General features: G+C 35.5%; 1 protein-coding gene across 6 annotated transcripts in view; it reads left to right on the top strand.

Moving 5' to 3' along the window:
* Positions 1 to 19,840, top strand: part of KLHL2 (kelch like family member 2) — a 57,378-nt gene that overhangs the window by 34,027 nt on the left and 3,511 nt on the right. For 5 of the 6 annotated variants that reach the window (XM_015860880.2, XM_015860882.1, XM_015860887.1 and 2 more), the window contains 8 exons: positions 1,688 to 1,850; positions 11,266 to 11,375; positions 12,594 to 12,710; positions 13,633 to 13,782; positions 14,349 to 14,466; positions 15,018 to 15,215; positions 15,639 to 15,740; positions 16,636 to 16,764. In XM_015860880.2, the coding sequence (XP_015716366.1) occupies positions 1,688 to 1,850; positions 11,266 to 11,375; positions 12,594 to 12,710; positions 13,633 to 13,782; positions 14,349 to 14,466; positions 15,018 to 15,215; positions 15,639 to 15,740; positions 16,636 to 16,764 (1,087 nt within the window). The remainder of the gene's footprint in view (positions 1 to 1,687; positions 1,851 to 11,265; positions 11,376 to 12,593; positions 12,711 to 13,632; positions 13,783 to 14,348; positions 14,467 to 15,017; positions 15,216 to 15,638; positions 15,741 to 16,635; positions 16,765 to 19,840) is intronic. The other variant, XM_015860881.2, reaches the window with a different exon arrangement.

The raw sequence follows: 19,840 nt of genomic DNA on the forward strand, positions 1-19,840 counted from the left end.
GATTTTTTGCCCTGACTTTTGGTATGCAATGTTATGATCATAATTTATTCTAGAATTCATTATCAAATGAATTATCCACTCACTGTTGTAACCAATCATACTGTAATTCCAGCAACGCAGTATCTATTACTAGAGTTATTGTATTCACATTTTCATTAATATATATGCTAATAAAATAGTCCAGTAGCCTCATTTTTAACTTTGTCATTAATAGACTTTAAGCTTAACTGAATTTATTTTTGAGTTGTATGACTTTAACCAATACTTGTTCCTAACTGTTACACGCAGCTCCATTTATTTTGTTGGATTATGTAATATTTTCAAGCAGTACTGAAGGCTTAAATTAACTATAAGTTATTTTGCTTGGTAGTAGTTTATGTATCTTACTGTAGTCATATGTGTTTGTCTCCTTCATTTATTTCATTAACAGTTAATATCTGAAGCATGCTATTTTTAAAAGATGTGATCCTTCATTTTTGTTATTTACCTTGCTCTTCTTTGTTTTGGCTGCAGAGATGAGGATTATCTTGTGGAGCAGAATCATGATTTTCAAACAGGCTTCCTATATGGAAAATGTAAAACGTCGGTTAGGAGACTGTTACACAAAATCCTTTTTTGTTTGTTTTTGTTTGGGTTGTAATCTTTAGTTTCAAAAGAACAAAGCAAAAAGTAAACAATAACAGTAGGTCCTGAGAAGCTAAGTAGGGTAGGTGTAGGTAGATATTATGGGCAAATATCTGATTCAGTTCTGCAAACAGCTAGAAGATTAAAACTTCTTCTCAAGAACAATGATTTAAGCATATTTAGCAGTTTTCACAAACAGTTACATAGGTCTCTTTACTCTGCTCTTGCAGTTGTCCCGTTCTTCCTATTGTCTTCTCGCCTGACTTTTTTAATTCTACCCAAGCAACTGTTCTAAAAAGTAAAATTTAACAGGGGTGCTGCAGCCAGTATTTTGCTTGTTATTGATGCAGCTCTATAGTATGTTTTCTTCATATGTAAAGTAAAAAGTTTCAAGGCTTTTGTGCTAAATTCTTTCTTGTTTTCCACTAAAGATGGAAGCTAACATTAATTAGCTGAACTGTTTTTGAAATTCTTCCCTTCTTTTTTGCTTTCTTTGTGAAATTTGAGAGACAGATCTCATTTATATCAGTATGGTATGGATTTGTATTGAATTATAAACTCCTGGAACTCTTATTCTTTCAAGGCAAGTCACAGTCTTCTTTGGAAACTGTACTGAATCCATACTGGAAAGTGTTGTGTACATATGCTTATTGTTGATTCTTCCAAAAAATAAATAATGTCCATGGAAGCTTGCAGGCAAATAAGTTTTACATGTTCTCTGATTTAAAGCAGTATCTGGTGTTTGAAGAGCTGGAGATGAGATACAATTGTGGAGTGTTGGAAACTTGTGAATAAATATTGGGAAGACTTGATGTGTTAGAATTATAATCTATGGAATGATTTCTCAGCAGTAGAAATGTTTCTTGTGACTTTAAATCTTAAATGGCATTTGCAGAAAAGTGAGATGAATACTGGGTTTTGAGTTCTTCAGTCCAGTAGTTCTGAAGTTTTCCTTTATTTTTTTATTAGCAGTTTGGTTTGTGTTTTCTTTATTGCTGTTGATAAATTCTCTTGTGTAAGGTCAGAACTGAACTGGATATTAACCACCTATTACTTCTTACAGGTGCTGCTTCCAGCAGCCGGTCTCTTGCAACTGCAGGATGTGAAAAGGACTTGCTGTGAATTTTTGGAATCCCAGCTTCATCCTGTCAACTGCTTGGGAATTCGTGCTTTTGCTGACATGCATGCATGCGCAGATCTATTGAACAAGGCCAACACATATGCAGGCAAGTTAACATTAGTATAGAGCGTAGCTTGATATTTGCATGGAGATGCGTACATGCTCATAGATTTCATATTTAACCACTCACACTTGCCCGAGGGAAACTAAATGTTATCCAGGATATTTCAGAGGAAGTTTTCTGAAGAAGACTGCTTTTTGTATGAATGTCTGTCAGAAATAAACTTTTGTCTATAACACAGTTATAATAAGTACCAAGGGGAGCAGTATTTTCATGGCCTACCAGGTCCATGAAACTTCTAATCCAGAAATAATCTAGCTCACTGCTTGAATTTTTTTGCACCATGACTCAAAGGAGGAATGCAGAAAAAAGAAGTAAAACTCTGGTTTAGAAGAGCAACTGCTAAGAGATGAAGTCTTGTCTACAGTTGTCAAGGCTGTTGGTCATGAAGCTGAAAGAATGTGAGAGCATGTGGGGAATTTATCTGTAGCCCCTTGTATGGAAATTGGTAATCACAGCCTGAACCTCTGATTAATCAGCTGAGGCAAGTGTTGGTCAGCTGTGGGAGCACAGGTGAGAGTAATTTAACTGTGCTCCCAGAAGCAGTGGAGCTTGGCTCCATCTTCTCTAGACCTCATTTATGATGGCTGACCACCATTAAGGCAGCATCTCTTAGAGATTGCTCCTTGGTGGAGACTGCCTCAGTGTTTCCCAGCAGACTGAAGGCTTCCATATAAATGAGTTTTTCCTGTAAATAACCTTTTGGATATCTGCTACCATTTTTACGTTATTGTCGCCATACACCCCTATACAGAACTGATTGTTAAATATAGATGACTAAAGCATAAACATATCTACTTGTATAAGCTTTGCACAAAGCAACAAGTTTGTAGCATACCACTGACTAGATCTAATGCTTTAATTTGTTCAAATAGCGATTATTTTACTATCTTTCCTGTGTGTTGAATGCTTTGAGGGTCTTGATGTTTGGATAAAGACTGAAGATATTACACTTATTTACTTTTTAATGCAAGTTTTTCATGGTGAAGAAAAAAGCCGGCTTTTCATAGAGCTTAAACTTTAACCAGCGAATTAGTGTATTTTGATTGTAGCTATGGTAGTGAATACTTGAAGAACAGGACAAACTTATTTTAGAATATAGTACAAATTCAGAAATCATGGGTTGTCAGAAGTTGAGAGAGATTCTCAGGTACTCTTCTTTACATGCAACTTTCACTATGTGTCCAGTCACGGATCTTTTTCTGTTCTTTCAGTGTCTTGCTGGATGTTTCATTTAGGTTACTTAAGGGTCAGCAAAATTCAACTGCTCTTCACCTAAATATCTTTCCCTTCTCTCTGTCTCCTTCTGTTAATAGTGATTTCAGTGTTTTCCTAGTTGTTGAACTTTGTAAACTTGAACTCTCCTCTGCCATTTCTTTCAACTGCTGTGTTGTTTATTCCTCTGTTTTGTTTCTTCCCTCCCCACAAAATTTGTTCTTTGTTGAATCTCCCTTTTGTTGTAGTATAAATCAACATCTGCTTCAACTTCCTCTTCTCTGTCTATTCAGCTTGCTCCACTAATTTTGCAGTATTCTCAAGTCTCGTCCCTTCTCCCCCCCCCTTCCTTTTTTGGTTTTTTTTCCTCAGACAAATTAAATCCTGGTCTTTCATCCTTGGATTATCCAATACAGCACACTCTCCCGTACTTTACTCCTCTGTTGCTGTCTGATTCCTCCAGAAATTTCTCCTCATATATCCTTCAATTTTTGTCATTGTATTCTTGGAGTCCTTCTGGACCATGCCATGAGCTGTCAGCTACATTCCTACTGTAGCTTCACTGGACCTGTCATGATTTTAAAGCAATGCACACTCTGTTCCTAAGAATAAATATGCTGTGTGTGGTTGGGATGTGAACTTCTTCATTGCCTGGCACTGTGTTCTGCTGGGCTCAGTTTGAGAGCAGTACAAAAAAGAGAATAAAAAAATGAAACATCCTGCGAATTCTGCAGGAAAAAAAACCATGTTTTTTATTGTTTTTCATAGCTTTTATAAAGTGCATAATGGCAAGTTAACTCTGTACTAATTGTTAATAATGTTAAAACTGAAGATCTTCCTGAAATAGAGCTTTTTATGCTTATTTCATGTCTAGGTCCAAATAGTAGGCTTTTTATTGCCATGAGTAATTTCAGACCTCAGAAAGATTTTCATGTTTTCAGTTGCTTTCCTTCCAAGTGTATCTGTTTTCAGAATAGTCTTTTTTCCCCCTCAGAGTTAGTAGATTGTAGTTTCTCTATCAAGAATAGATATTTGAGGAAGAAACAAATGCAGCTAACTCCTATGTCTAGGTGTCCATTAAAAGAATCCTTGCTTGTTGTCTTGTGGAACAACTATACAAAGCGATTGTGCTCAGTAGTATTTCATTATTGTGCAACATCATGAAATTGTACAGAAACCATTTATATATCAATTAAAAAGCAAGCAAACCAAACCAACAGCAATAATAACAATAACAAGAAAAAACAATTAAAGAGCTGTTCAGATTGGTTTTAAAAGAACTAGCTTTTGTAATGCGTGCTTTAGGGGAAAAGTTCATATGTAAATGAGTATTATGCAAAAGGTTTTTAATTAAATATTTTCTGCCTTTCAGTGATGTCTTGTCAGCTCCTAAAGGCTGTCATATTTCTGATCTTTTATGCAACAGAGAGCAAAGCTTGCATGTATTAGATGCAGCTTAGGTAGCTAATTCTTTTAGCAAACACATTTCCATATAATGATGGCTTAATTTTTCATCTGAATTTCTTTTTTTCCAACTTCTATTCTGATTGTGCTTTAACATCTAAACAACTTCACTTTTAATCTATCTTTGTTCAGCTTAGTAGTTGCAGTTGATATTTATGGAAATCAATTTCTAGAAATAACATCTAAAACATTGGCAAGACTGGATACAGTACCTGTTAAATGCATTTGATAGCATCTGTACTCTGTACAGATTATAGTCTTCCCTCTGAAGGAAGATGTTGTTTAGATGTCCCTTGCTGTGGTAGAGAGGCACTGCAAGCAGAGTACAGACAACAGAAGAGGATAAGTAAGCTATTTGTTCTATTTATTGACCCCATTTGGGACTTGCCACTCCTGATGAAAGCACTTAGGCAAGAAGGGCTGGCTTCCATTTCTCCTTGGAATGGGCTGATCATCAATGTTGCTGGATTTGTCTTCTGACTCCCCAGTTTTCTATTTTTTCAGGTTTGTGTTTTTCCTCTTGAATTTTCAAGCATCTAAATGCTATTTGGAATCACAGCACCTTTCTTGCCTGTTCCTGAATGGCTCTGTGTTCTTCTTCAAGGCTCTTTCTCACAACTTAAATTTTTTTCTTAAAAGTCTGAGCCAAATATATGAGGCTGTGTCATTTCAGAATCAGAGACAGCTGAACTCCCAGGGGCAGACATTCCAGGATTACAGAAGAGGACTATTTAATTGAAAGAATTATAAAAATATTGTCCTGCTTAGAGTAACTAAAATGCATTTGGATGTTAAATTTTGTTATATTTGCCATTTAATATTGAAGAAAAAGAGCCAGAAAGATAACTTCTGCTAATAGAACAATGGTGATATAAAAAAACAAATTGATGTTAAGTGTAGATCAAAAGTTATTAGAAAACTGAAACTCTTCCTGGGAGTAAAATTTGTGAGTAAATCCCAAATTTTATTAAAATTAGAGCTTTGTAATTACATGATGGGGCTGGTCCACCAGGCTACTAGATTTCTATAATCTAGGACAGCCATTTATATAGGCATCATTATCAGATGCCTATCAAGAGACCTGAAAATAGTGGTCACTTGATACACTATGTGTCCAGTCACGGAGGTTGGAATGAACCTCCCTTACAATTAAATTTTCTAACTGAGATCCTAGAATAAATTGGAAAGCTAATTGGACAACCTTACAAGGCAGCTGGTATGCTGAAGCAGAAGAAATACTTCTTGTCCTTGATGCTGAAAGTATCTGTTCTTCCTTTTTGTACTGTTTCATTATTACGCTTTTAGCCAAAAGTGGTTTTGATAATCAGCTTTACACATCAAAGCTGTTTGGCCACAGTATCATTCTGAGAAACTTTGGATGGGGAATCTTAGCATGAGTTGTGAAGCACGGATTGCTAGATTGTACTTAACTGTGGTACACTGCATGCTGTGTTCTGGTAGTATGCCTAAGCCTTTGAGCCCTGACTAGATCTGGAAGCATGCATGTCTGCTGCAAACTATTCTGGTGTACATTTGTACTCGTGAGATTTAAAGGATGTATTTAGCAGAATCTTTCTTACAATTCTATTCTGAGTAGCAACGTCTGTTGCTATGCTTCTGTTACCTTGGCTGCTCTGAGTTTCATGGTGTTCTAAAAAGCAGTTATTTAAGCATAAAATTAACAAGATGGGCAGATTTTAAAAAATTGGTTTCTGCCATGTTTAGCTCCTGCTAGTTAAACTGGACAAGCTTGTCTGGATTCCTCTTGGCCAGTGCCTTGTGATATGCTATTAGTAAAGACCTTTCCTCAAAAGTCAGAAATGTGACATTGTGAAGTAATAATTAAAGCTAAAAAAGTTAAAAACTAATTCTTAAGCATACTTGAGACATATGCTTGAGAAATCATCATTGTTCTTGTAAGTGAATACAAGGCTTAGATACTTCCAAGCTCCATGCTCCGCATCTCTATAAAATAAAGTAAATGTTATCAGTTCAGGAAGAAGGTGTGTTTCTGGGAGGTTCCAGCTGGTTTTGTAGCATTAGCACATCAGAAAGACACAAGTAGTCCATTTAGTTTAGAAAACAGATTTATTTTTTTAATAGAGTATAAACAATTGGCCTATGACACAAAAGAATGATTTCAAAAGAGTTCAGATATTTGATGGTAATCTTTGGTTTCACGAATAGATGCCGGATTGTTGTCATTCAAAGATCTGAAAAATAGAAAATTTTCCTTTTTTTTCTTTTTACCTTCAACCTATGTCACTGATAAGCTGCAGCCATATTTCTCACGTGTTAATGCAGCTGTGGTAACATCCATTGGGAAAAGATTTCTGGAAGTGTACAATGTATTGAAAAGTTCTATTGGAAATGCATATTAAGTATCATTGACTGCTGGAATATAAATATGTTGCTAAATGATTGAAGCCTGTGGCTAATTGAATAGAAACGTAGGCAGTTTTCAATATGTTGAGACAAGCACTGGGAACAGACATTGCTATAAATCAAAGTAAATGAGTTACAGACTCTTTTTTTGTCTCTATGAAAGGTTTTGCATCTGAGGAAATCTCAGCAGTCCTTTGCTTTTGTATTTATTCCATTTATTGAAAAGAGATCAGCCAGGGGAATGTTTAACTGTGGGTATATAAGTGAGTGAAGTAGTCCTTGTGAATTCATCAACAAATGTCTGTGGCGTGAAGTGTCCTATGCAAACTTCAGATGCAGCATTTCTTCCTGTATAACTGGGAAATACAAAAGTAGTGACAATATCTCTCTCATTACCAAGACATGTACTTTTTGCACAGGAAAAGGTTCAAAAGGTGCAGAAAAAGTAATTTATGTCAAATGTCCCCTATTTTCAGATTTCTCACTAGGCATCAGATTCTATGTCAATGGCCCACCAAGGTTATCTAAATCCGGTAGCCAGGAGGACTGGCCCTTCTGGTCAAGCATTTGTGTATGTAGAATATGTATCTTCAAACTTCTGATGAAAAGTACCAAGTGGTGCTTCTACAGCTCCTCTTATCTTCCTTTGCTCTGCATGATAGCTATGTTTAGTGTACTTCCAAGCATTTTGTTACTAGCTGATTTCACATTAAGAACTTCCTCTTTATCTCTTTAGTATGTTCCAACCTACTGATACAGGGCAGACAAGGACAGATCTTCAGCTACCCAGATAGAAACTGGGTCCCTGCCAGTTGTCAAAATGTGAAAATCTGGTTTTCATATGCAATTGGAACAGATATTTTAGAAGCTTCCTAAAATTGAGGCATCGTTTTTATTTTTAAGGCAGGTTTAAGTTCTGATGATAAAGAATTATAACCCTACTTGTTCAGTAAGTGGGAATTTGGGAGCCGAGACCCTGTAGCTCTTAAGCCAGCTTGTTTGCAGCCTGCTGTGTTCTCAAGCCAGCTGGCTTCAGTATATAGGTAAAGCAGCAAGAAGTCAGGCAAGGTTCCAGTATGAATTTGTTAAAGTTGAATGCTACATGCAAAACTCTGGTTTGGAAAAAATAATAAGTATTTTATCCTCAAATGAAAACTTCCTAGCCAGGTCTTTCTATCTGTCTGCTTATCTAGGAGATGTTTATGACTAAAGTAACATTGTCTATTGCAACAAATGAAAACGCAACTAGTTTGAGATTCTGGAGGGGAGTGATGCACAGAATGTTTGGTCATGTCATAAATTTCATGATGTTTGAAGTTAGTATCTCAGATTGTCAAGCCTTTCAGAATTTGAGTAATAATATGGAATAATACAAATCCTAACCCAGATGGTAAAAACACCCAGTAGTATTTTTCTCTCATAACTGTTATGAAAGTGAATCTAAATGGATTTTTTTGAATTTTAATTTGGGATCATATTATTTCAAAGTAAGATGCTGATATCCTTCTTGTTTAAGGAAGCAGAAAGGTTTGAATTTCATACACATTTTTATGTAATAGGAAAAAAGTCTCCTGTCTTCGGTGCTTGAACGGTTTAAGATAAACAGATTTAATTGGTGTTTTTGAGTTTCCTAATTGTTTTCATTTCTTATTTTGAATAATCCATTTTATTGTAATTTCAATTGGCTTCTGCCAAACAGTTGTCTGTCAGTCACTTAAGATGGTCTCCTTGACAACAAGAAATGCAATTCTGAAGAGGCAAGTGATTTCACTGTACCTTCACACTTATTTTTTTCCTCATGGATAAAGTTTAAATAGCAATGTACCCTCCTACTTCTTGGCCACACGCTTTATTTTATGCTTTAAGCACAGTGGTGGCATCCTGTAAAATAGCCTCATTTTTTGCTCAAATATTGTAATTTTTAAAATTTTCTCCTACAGTTATCTTCCTAGCATGAGGACAGATGATGGCTTCACCTTTGCAAATTACTTCAGAAATTCTCAGCTTTTCTTCTTTTGGTTATGGACTGGAGTTCTTTCTTTTCCTCACAGCATATCATAAATCTAAATCTCCTTTTTTTAAAAAAGAAGACTTTTGTATATAAAATTGAGTATGTCTAGGTGAATAGATATCTTGTTGAATGCGAAGCTGTTGGATTGGCTTTTTCAAAGACAGAGGAACAAGGCTTCTGAGATTTGCATGTTTTGCTTTTCTTTTCTGCCTGCTTTTTAACTCAGCTTCTGTGTTCTGTCAAATGTACTGTTTTGTGGCATTGTCACTTAAAATTTGGAGTTTAAATTTAAACTAATATATGCAAGTTACAGTTTTCAGTTTCTATGTGTAATGTGCTAATAGTAAAATTAGGCAAGTATTTATTTCAGTAAGTGTACCTCTCAAAATTCTACTTAGGCACAAGAAACTGCGTAATTGTAGTCTGAAAAGGAAACAGAGACAAAGATTGGTAAGGATTGGAAGAGTAATGGTAGTGTTATAGAAATCCATTTGCTTCTCTTCATCCAGTCTCTTCCATTGCCTGAAATACTGCAGAAAATACTGCTTGTCTGTATTACAAGAGAACATTGCAGAATTGGAGGGAGTTGAAGGGATTATCATTACATGAATGAAAAGGCTGTTAGGATAAGGCAAGGAGTATCTACTTAGAATAGAAATGAAGGATAATTTTGAGTAGATAGATTTCAACCTTTTTCTGTCATTGTAGTGAGCATTAGAGCACATTGATATTACTTAAGTCTGATCAATGGTGAAATGTGTATTAATTTTAGATGCAGGTCTTTTACTTCAATGAAACTAGGATTATTACTGTAGGAAAGTATTAGTAAATAATTTAACGGATGTTAGAGGACTGGATTGTGTTTTACTGAAACTCTTGTTTAATGAAATGTAATTAAGGAAAAATATCATTATTCTGGCTGCCAGTCTCTAATTTTTTATAATTATGGTGTGATCTTGATGACAGGCTTGTTGTCATTTACGTACATTGTATTCTTGAACTTTTGTCTGAATATTGCCTGTTCGAAGGTAAGCAGGATGCTGAATTAGATAGAGAACTAGAATTATCATGCTACATTAGGTTTATACTTTATATATTGCACATTATAAATTATGTGATGTTTCTGATCTTTACTACAGTTCAAAAAAGCTGTTGTACCTTGATAAATCAGCATGAAACATTGGACTTCTCAATCTGGAAGCATTCAGCATTCTCTAAAATTTCTTCAGAGTCCAAAGGATGGTTGAGGTGGGAAGGGACTTTTGGAGGTCCCCTGTTCCAACATCAGTTCCAGCAGGGCCACCCAGAGCAGGCTGCACAGGCCCATGTTTATGTGGCTTTGGGAGATTTCTGAGGAGGAGAATCCATTGCCTCTCTGGGCAGCTGTTAAAGAAAGAAAAAGTTAATGTCAGGCATCAAGTACTATGATACCACCAGTGGAGTGGCAGAAAAGGCTTCAGAAAATTCTTTAGTTTGAATGTATATTGAACTGTTCCTTCTAACTTTTGTTTAGCCTAGTTGAAGAGGGCAAAACACCAGTTAACTGAATGGAGCTACTTGCGAAGTAGGTAAATAGCTTACAAAGAAATTTTAAAAGAAGGGAGAAGACAGGTGAATAACAGAACCAACCAATGGATTAGGTTACATGCTCTTTGTTAAAAGAAAGTTTCTGGCTCTACAGCCAGTTCATTAAGTTTTGTCAGCTTTGTTTAAAACTTTGAGGTATTTAAAAAAAAAAAAAAAGGAAAAATTAAGCAGCTTCTATGTCTTGTAAAGACTGTGGCATGTAGTATTTTTATGAACTGAAAGAAGCTCTGAGAGATGCAACAGGATGCCAACCTGTTGCACAGCTCTTTGATTTGATCTATGTTCCTTTGTATAACCACTAGTTAGTTGTAATGAGTCAGCTATTGTTCATCTTGATCTGCAGGTTTGAAATGTTTGTCAACAACATATACAGGATGTGTCCTGGAATCTTTTTTGCTATATTTGTGTGTACTTCCAAATATAAAGTTAGCAAAATGAGAATTAAGTAATTGTCAAGGACAAGTATAGAGTAAAACCACTGAAAACATTAAATCAATATGGTTGCTACTGTTAGTAGAACATATAAAATATTCTTTTTTTTTAATCTTTAGAGAATCTTTAGAGACAAATACTATATATAAGTACTTTTACCTATATAAAATGTTAAGCTGCAGCTTCCAAGTATGACAAAATAGCATACACATGGAAACATATTCACTCTTCTACTACTCTAATGCTTGGTTTGGTGTGACTTAGTGCTGTATGTTAATGTACTTTTTTTTTTTTCTCTCCAAACAGAACAGCACTTCTCTGATGTTGTGCTTAGTGAAGAATACCTCAATCTTGGTGTAGAACAGGTGTGCAGTCTGATATCCAGTGACAAACTTACAATTGCCTCAGAAGAGAAGGTAAGTCCACCTATACTACACTATTCTTTCGTATAAGAAAGTAAGCTTGTTCTTACTGCTCCTGAAAACCACCTGGATAAGTTCATTGTTTCCTTAATGAAATTAAGCACAAACTATGCTAGTTTAAAAGATTTTTCCCAAAAGTATTGTCAGTTTGGTAAAAGTCGTAGAATTGTATTAAATCACATAATCCTTTATTTCTTGAAAAAACAGTCAGTTAAATGGAAATTCCTTCTCACTTTCACCAGAACAAAGAGAGTGTGCGCTGTAAGTCAGCATACAGGTTAAACCAACTAAGAAATAGTAGTCTGAAGAACAAGTGAATGCCATCTACTATGACATAAGCAATCCCAACAAAGACTAAGTGAACAAATATGCGTTGTAAAGGAAAGTAGCTTGATACAACCAACCTTGAATTTGAAGAAGTTTAGGTTCCGCTTTAGGTAGATCTTACCCTGCCGAAGCTTGTGGAACTGATTGAGTCTAGCAGATATCCTTGAACCTCAAACAATTTTTTGCATGTGCAGAGGCATCTGCTTCGAGTCTTTGAATCTAGTTGTGATCAGTTAAAAATCTGTTTTCCTTTTTCCAATGAGTATGTAGCTGTACTGGCATCTCTGCTAAAATGAACTTAAACTGCATTTTAAAGCGTGTTTCAGTACTGATTTGATGTCTCAGTTGTGTTTCATGTTAAAACATTTTTTTCATAATGGAAATACTCTCAATCTAAGAATACTCTGGTTAAACTGCAGTTAACAAAGTCAAGTTGCAGTTCCCATAATACTGTGAAGGTCCAGATGTTGTTGGTACATACAATGCTAATAAGGTTTTAATGCTCAAGTATCTAATCATCTGTTGTGAAATAGAGGAGAAACAAGATTTGGTGTTGCTGGTAAGACAGTGATGATAAGTCATTTGAGTGATGGTGTGGTATGTCAGTTCTCTAAGACAAGAAGAAAAATATGAGCACTGTGATATCTCTGCTACATTGTTTATACGGTAATACTGGTTTTTCAGTACTAATGAAATCACTGTGTGCATTTTGTCAGTGTAGCACAACTGCCCCTATATTGAATAAATATAGAAATAATTGGAGCTGTAACTGCTATGGTCTTTTCTTACATTAGAAAAGTAAAAGCTATTATTGGAGACAGACTGATACTTTTGTACTCACGGATTTGTAAGTCAAGGGACTTGCATTTGTTTGTTTCCTGGAAGGTATTTGAAGCGGTGATAGCATGGGTAAACCATGACAAAGATGTAAGGCAGGAGCTAATGGCACGCCTGATGGAGCATGTCCGGCTGCCTTTGCTTTCCCGGGAGTATTTAGTTCAGGTAAGCAAAAAAGAATATTAATTCTTTAGCACGTGAACAGTTGTTTATTTTTTTAATGTCAGATGGATAATTTTAAATTTAAACAACAGTATCACGTAATGCATTACTAATGGTAAAAAAACAAAAGAAACCACTACCACATGTGCACACGTGTATGCATGCGCACAGTCAAATAAGAGATTGCCACATAAAGGATGCCACGTATAATTAATTTACTTGCTTGGATGACTGCTTGTCATGGCATACTAATAATCTGAATGAGATAATTTTCTGAGATCAGGGTAGCTTTCATATGTAATACAACTTTGATACAACACTTCCTAAGAGGAGTTTAAGTTTCAGAATTATATCTGTTAAAATGTTTAGGGATCAGTGACAATGTTTCTTTACCTGGTTCATATATAAAATAAATATGTATGTTAATTTTGTGAGATCATGTTGGTCATGTTGACTATGTCAGGTCAGATATTTAACACTGAAAATACGGTATCACCGTTAACATTAATAGGTAAAGTAGTAGGGTGGTAGTATTTAGTTTTAGAAATTCTGTCTTTATTATATGAATTTCTTCCACTTCGTTGTTGCAGGCTGCTTTAAATTCTTTTCTCTCCTCCAGTCTACCTTTAAGCATTTGTATTTGAAAAGCCACGAAATGTCTGGTTGTGAGCAGTCACTTGCTATTGCCAAATGCTTTTTCTTCCACTTACTAATTAAGAGAATCTACATCTTCCGATTTCTTCTCGATCGCTGCATATTGCCAACAATTACATATGTTAGTGCCTAAATGGTTAAACTATTAGCTAAAAAATTAAGGTAATCTGTATTTTTTTCTGTGATAGAGGCTTTATTACACCTCAGAGTGTGATTTGTGTTTTACTTCCTTAACGTGCTCAGATCTTGTTAAACCTCTATTAATAAACAGAGAGTTGAAGAGGAAATACTGGTTAAGAACAGCAGTGCTTGTAAGGATTACCTCATTGAAGCTATGAAGTATCATTTGCTGCCAACTGAGCAACGAGCGCTGATGAAAAGCACTCGAACGAAACTGAGAACACCTGCTAGCCTTCCAAAAGTAAGACCCTAATTTTTCCAATGCACTTATTTCTTCAAATTTCATTTTAACAAATATGATGACAGCATTAGTATCACTTAGTCCAGTAAAATAATTCACATCAGAATAGATTGTCTCAAAAAATATCAGAAGAGGTTAGCTTTACAATCCATATAACCTGTGAAACAAGTTTTGTTGTGCTCTTAGCAACTGTAAGAGTGGAGTAGAAGATTCCTTTCAGCAGGTTTAGCACTTTTACCTCAAAGGAACCAAATAAGGCTGTTCTGTGATGGATGTTCACAGTACTGTTGAATGTCACAGCTACTAAATTATCCTACCTGCAGTCCAAGTATGATGTGGAGACACAGCAGAATCTGCCTCGTTCATGGGAGCTTTTAATTCTTATTGGTTCCTGCTTTTGTACCTCAGATATTTTTTTCTAGACAGAGCTAATAATTGTGTTTTTTGAAAAATGAGTAATGCCTACTGCAAGGCCCAAATTACTTTTTTAGAGGATCACTCTTTGGTTTTTAAAAACAAGTGCACTCATATTTACAAATAATTAACAAATGTTATCTCCTTTTCAGTTAATGATGGTAGTTGGAGGGCAGGCACCAAAGGCCATTCGCAGTGTTGAGTGCTATGATTTTAAAGAAGAACGCTGGCATCAGGTGGCTGAGTTGCCTTCCAGAAGATGTAGAGCAGGTAAATAATGTCCAATATCTTATGGCATTGGTTAATGCTTCAAACTTCTTGTCTACATAAAGCTTCCTACACTTGTTCGATCAGTCATTAAAATAGTTATTTGAGAAGGGCTAAGTCTAGTCTTCAGCATCATCCTTATAATGTGAATGACGCACTTGCTTATCTAGACACATACAAGTTTGATAATTTGAATGTAATTTGTATTTCGGCTCATAATGAGATTAAACTACTTCAACTGCCAGCAATACAGAGGATAAATATATTAAAATACGAATACATTATAGTAATTAGTAATTCTATTACTAACATACCTTAGTAGTATTATGTTAGATGAAGAATGTAAAGAAATGTCCACCTGATACCAAGAAGATGAAAATGTGATCTTAAAGTATTTGAGATATCTAAGGAAGAAGTAATTCAGCAAGCATCACTTTCAGGAATGTGAAACACGAATAACAAAAAGTATCACAACTTCTAGTACTTAGATTGAAGGAAGGGTGGCTCTATGACACTGCCTTTGTAATGACAACTTTCCCATTTTCCTGCTCTAGGAATGGTGTACATGGGAGGCATGGTTTATGCTGTTGGTGGTTTCAATGGCTCATTAAGAGTTCGCACAGTAGATTCCTATGATCCAGTGAAGGACCAGTGGACAAGTGTTGCTAATATGCAAGACAGAAGAAGCACACTGGGCGCAGCTGTATTAAATGGACTTCTCTATGCTGTGGGAGGATTTGATGGGAGTACAGGTATATTTGCCTTTACATTCTGTTGATAAGTTTTCTTTACTCTTGATGCAACGGTATCAAATATTTTGTATCTCTTACCTGTGATGAAAGGAATGGTGAGGATAGCCTAGAACCTTGTTGTTTGAGCATGCTTTTTAGTTGTCACATCCTTCTACTCAGTACTGAGCTGTGGGCTGTTCTCTTTAATAGATTCTTTAATAGCTACTACTGATGAGCATGTGTACACGGGAGAAAACATTTTCTCTTTATTTAAAGAGAATGTGGTGACTGTATTTGGCTATTTAAAGTATACCAATTATCCCTTTTGCATAGTAGTTAAGTTTAAAATTTATTTGATTTTACAGGTAGGAAGAATCTTCTGGAAGGTGTAAGGTATGTTGCTTCTAGATTTGTAGAGAACATAATGTTTTATTGTTTTCATAGGCTTATCATCAGTTGAAGTTTACAACTTAAAGACTAATGAGTGGTTTCATGTAGCTCCAATGAACACAAGAAGAAGTAGTGTTGGAGTGGGTGTTGTTGGAGGTAAGTTTACAAGTAACATTAGAAATGAAGAGGAGAAATGCAATCATTTACCTTATTGTCTTTTTTCACCTGCTTCAGATTTTGGTTTTTGCACAACCCTGTCATTTAAATGGTGTGAACAAAACACAGTCTTTCTACTTTGTTTTGGCAAGCTTTTAGTATAGGTGTTGTAATGTTTTTTTCAGTTTCAGCTGTGTATCAGATGTGCCTAAGGCCAACCAGCAGGAAATGTGCTAGCCAAGTATGCTCTGTATTATGCACGTCAGCAAAGATAAAGAGCCTGTTTACTGAACCTATGTCCAGAAATTGGTCTTCAGTGATGTAACTTTGTGCTGTTGGCTTTGTTATCTGTGGCTGATGTGTTCAAGGGCAACTTGGTAGCAAATAGCTTGGTCGTTGCTTGTGCAATGCAGACCACAGCTAGTTTGTGCGTCCTGAAACAGTTTCAGGCACTTCTTTATTTTAGCTGCATAGGAGCCACTGTTTCTTATCTAGAAAACTGAGACTATTCAAGTAATTTTCATCTGAATTTTTTTGATGTTCCTAGAAAGCCTTGAAGTGAGCGAGCAATGTTAGATGCACCTGAATTAGTTTGCCTTTGAACAGTTCTTAATTAAAAACAGAGAAAAGTGCCTTTATATTTCAGCTAGGCAATTCACAATCTTTTGACTTGCGCTGTTCTTGTTAGATACAAAAGCTGCCTTTTACCTCCTAGAAATGACAAGAACCACAGTGTATTATCATGAACTACGGACAAAAATAGAAACTTGCAGTAACCAGTTGATACAAGTACTGGGTAGCAGCTAACTCAGAACAGTGACATCCCCTCCACATGTTTAACAGTATAGTCCATGTGCATTAGAAATGTACAGATTTTTCTTGATTACCTTTATAGGTAAACTGTATGCAGTTGGTGGCTATGATGGGGCATCACGTCAGTGCCTTAGTTCAGTTGAATGCTATGATGCCAATACAAATGAGTGGAGCTACGTTGCAGAAATGAGCACTAGAAGGAGTGGAGCAGGTGAGTGAACAAAAATCAATGATCATAGTAAAACCGAAGCAGATTTGTGGTTTTAAATTTTACTGGAAATATAAAAGGTAAGCTGAAGTCTGAGTGTAATGAAAAATATTAGTTTTAGATGGCAGACTTATCTCAGGTTATAAATACAGAAGTGTCTTGTAGAGTAAAATTTGGTCTGCTTAAATATTTTCCTTTGCTTTTTCATACTTTTCATGCTCTACCTATAGTTTCTGAATTTTACAATGGACTACGCATGGTTATTACAGTCATTGTAGTATTAGCTAAATAGTGAATTATCAAAATTTAGACGCCCAGGATGAGAAATGTCATTTCCTCAAAAACCATCTCTTTGCCAGCATTTGGCTGATTTATCTAATAGCATTTTCAGATGCACTTTTTATGTGAACCATAAACTAGATTTCCACTTCTTTTTGGAGTATTTGTTCTTCATTATGGTTTACTGCAGGAAATTCTGTCCTTGTTTGTTCTTAAGTTTGTATTACTGATTTCATCTTTCTACTTCCATTTATGTACCCTTCGTTTCATCTTCAGTAATTCTTCTCACCACCTGATGTTTAAACCCTTTAGATATGTACAATTACTACATTATCCTTCCTTATAGTTTATCCAAGGTAAATCCATTTATTTCTTTAGAATCCTAAAAGTACTTATTTTTTTTCATGGATTTTTTTTTTTTTTCCCTTTGGGATTCTGAATATATCTATTTCCCTTCAGAGACATCAAAAGTGCCTGTGGTATTCTGTTCTTGCTTAATGAAATGATGTTTCCAGAGCTCCACACTGACTTTAGCATTTTCATTATCTATAATGGACTCAACTCTCATTTACTGTTTGCTGTCCTCTATTTGTCTTTTGGTATTTCAGGTTTTTTCAACTTGCTGAAGTTGTTTTATTTCTCTAGATGCATCCAACATGAACTTTTTCAAGTCAAATCGCACAGTATTATTTTTCTACATTTATATTTTCTCTTAGGTCACTTTTTTGTCAAGTACTCAACGGTGCTTTTTAGCAACACCTTTCAAATATCAAATATCTACCTGTGATTGTGCTAACCTGCTTCATAATTGGAAGAGATGTTGCTACAAATAAAATAGATGGCCTTGCAGTCTGCTCTGTAGATGACTGATAGTTGTCACAACTTTTCATCTTGCCTTCCATTATTCTTTATTAATATTGAGTAGTTTTTAATCTGTGTAATGATGTTTAAAGTCAATCCAAATTATTTCAGTAGGCATTATATAAAAGTATTAAAATCAATACTGAAATTAAGCTACTTAGTTTGTGATATTTCCTTTAATGGTTTTACAAAACTACCAAGTAGACAGGTCCACTATTGCCAAAAATAACATTTTTGTTGTTTTTAATTGAAAGCTATCACGTTAATGAAATAAATCTGATATGGTACATCTTAATAAAAGCAGTAGTTTTCTTGTGAGACTTCTAGTTACTTTGGTTGTATACCATGAAAATAAATCCCGGATTAAAGCTTGGCCAGAGCTGCAGTAAGGCAGCTGTCTCATACTGGCAAGTTTTGAGGAAGATGTTTACATAAAACAGCCAAATTACTTGAATGATCACGAAGACAAATTGTGTTGGTGGGCTGCTAAAAAGGTTCATTTTGCAGTCTTTGAGCAATGCCCTTTTATCTAAGTTTAAAAAATATAATAATTAAATGGGAAAAAAACCCTTACAACCTGTTTTTGCAAACTGTCATTGTGCCTGCAGCCTATTTATATACTGGATATTTTCAGGTGATTTTTTTTGTTTGTTTGTTTGTTTTTAATTTTTTTTCTTCTACAAGCCTAAAATTTAGTGCCTTAAATGCAACAGCTATAAGGATCTTTCTGCCCTGCCCCTCTCCTCCTGTTCCTTGCCTTAGAATTCAGGACCTTGTTTACATACCTGTGCCGCTTTTTACCTTATCTTCTGTTTAAAAAAAGAAATAGAGAGGAATAAGGTGAATCTAGTCAGTAATTTTAGGTTCACGTAATTGAGGAAAATAATCCAACATTCTTTGGTGCCACTCGTAAATGCATGGAAAATTGTATTTATGCTTGGGGAGGAGTGGGTGGTAATGTGGAAAAATCGTGACTGTTGATTGAGCTCATCTGTCAGCCAGATATCTCAAACCACTATATCTGCTTCAACTGGTGGTCAGTCCTAGTGTTTTTAGGTACTTGCTAAAAAGAATTTTGTTCCTGTATTAAATCTATGGATCTCTGTTCATCTCGAGGAACTTTAGCCCATCTCTTCTGTTCCTACTGCTTCATCTTCATTCAAAAGCAACTTCAGAGGTTAACCCTCAGTTAATCTTCTCTAGTACCAACTGCATCTCAGTTGATCAAGTGGGGACAAATCTGTTTCCGGCAACATATTGGGATGAGGAACTTCAGATTCAGATATAGGCCGTTTGGGAGGGATGAGAGAGGTAAGACAGGGTCCTGAAAAATGGGCAGGAAAGAAAAATAACAGGAGAACTCTGAAGACGGCAACAAGAAGATACAGACGGAAGGAGCAAGAAATAAGGTAGGACTTGGAAATGGGGTGTGGGGTTAAGGGAAAATGAAGGGCCAAGGAGAAATGAACGACATTTTCAAAAAGAAAATGAATTGCCAAATAAAAAATGGCAATATGGCAGAGGAAAACTATATATGCTATATAGGCAGGTCAGAAACTGGAGAGAAAACTCAGGTGGGGAAGAAAAATATCAATGAAGCACATTCTTTTTAGTTATTTGCTTGATCTATGTCACGTTGCACATTTAAACTAAAAATCTTAGCCATCCTAGCTCTATCATGTTTAACATTACCAAAGATGAATGTTGTATTATCCTGTCTAATAAAGTGAGATCAGAGTGGGAGAAAGAAAAGCTGTCACTTTGTACTGTGACGTGATAGCTAGAAATAATAGCAATCAAGGAGGAATTAAATTAACAGGGATGGGTACAGGCAAATGTCAGTAGTGAATGTCACTGACAGAGCACTAGATAGCATGATTTATAAATCAGTGTCATATTAAGACCTACTTTTCAGATTTGCGATACTATTTAACTCTTC

This window comes from Coturnix japonica, chromosome 4, assembly GCF_001577835.2.
Source record: "Coturnix japonica isolate 7356 chromosome 4, Coturnix japonica 2.1, whole genome shotgun sequence".
Taxonomy (NCBI): domain Eukaryota; kingdom Metazoa; phylum Chordata; class Aves; order Galliformes; family Phasianidae; genus Coturnix; species Coturnix japonica.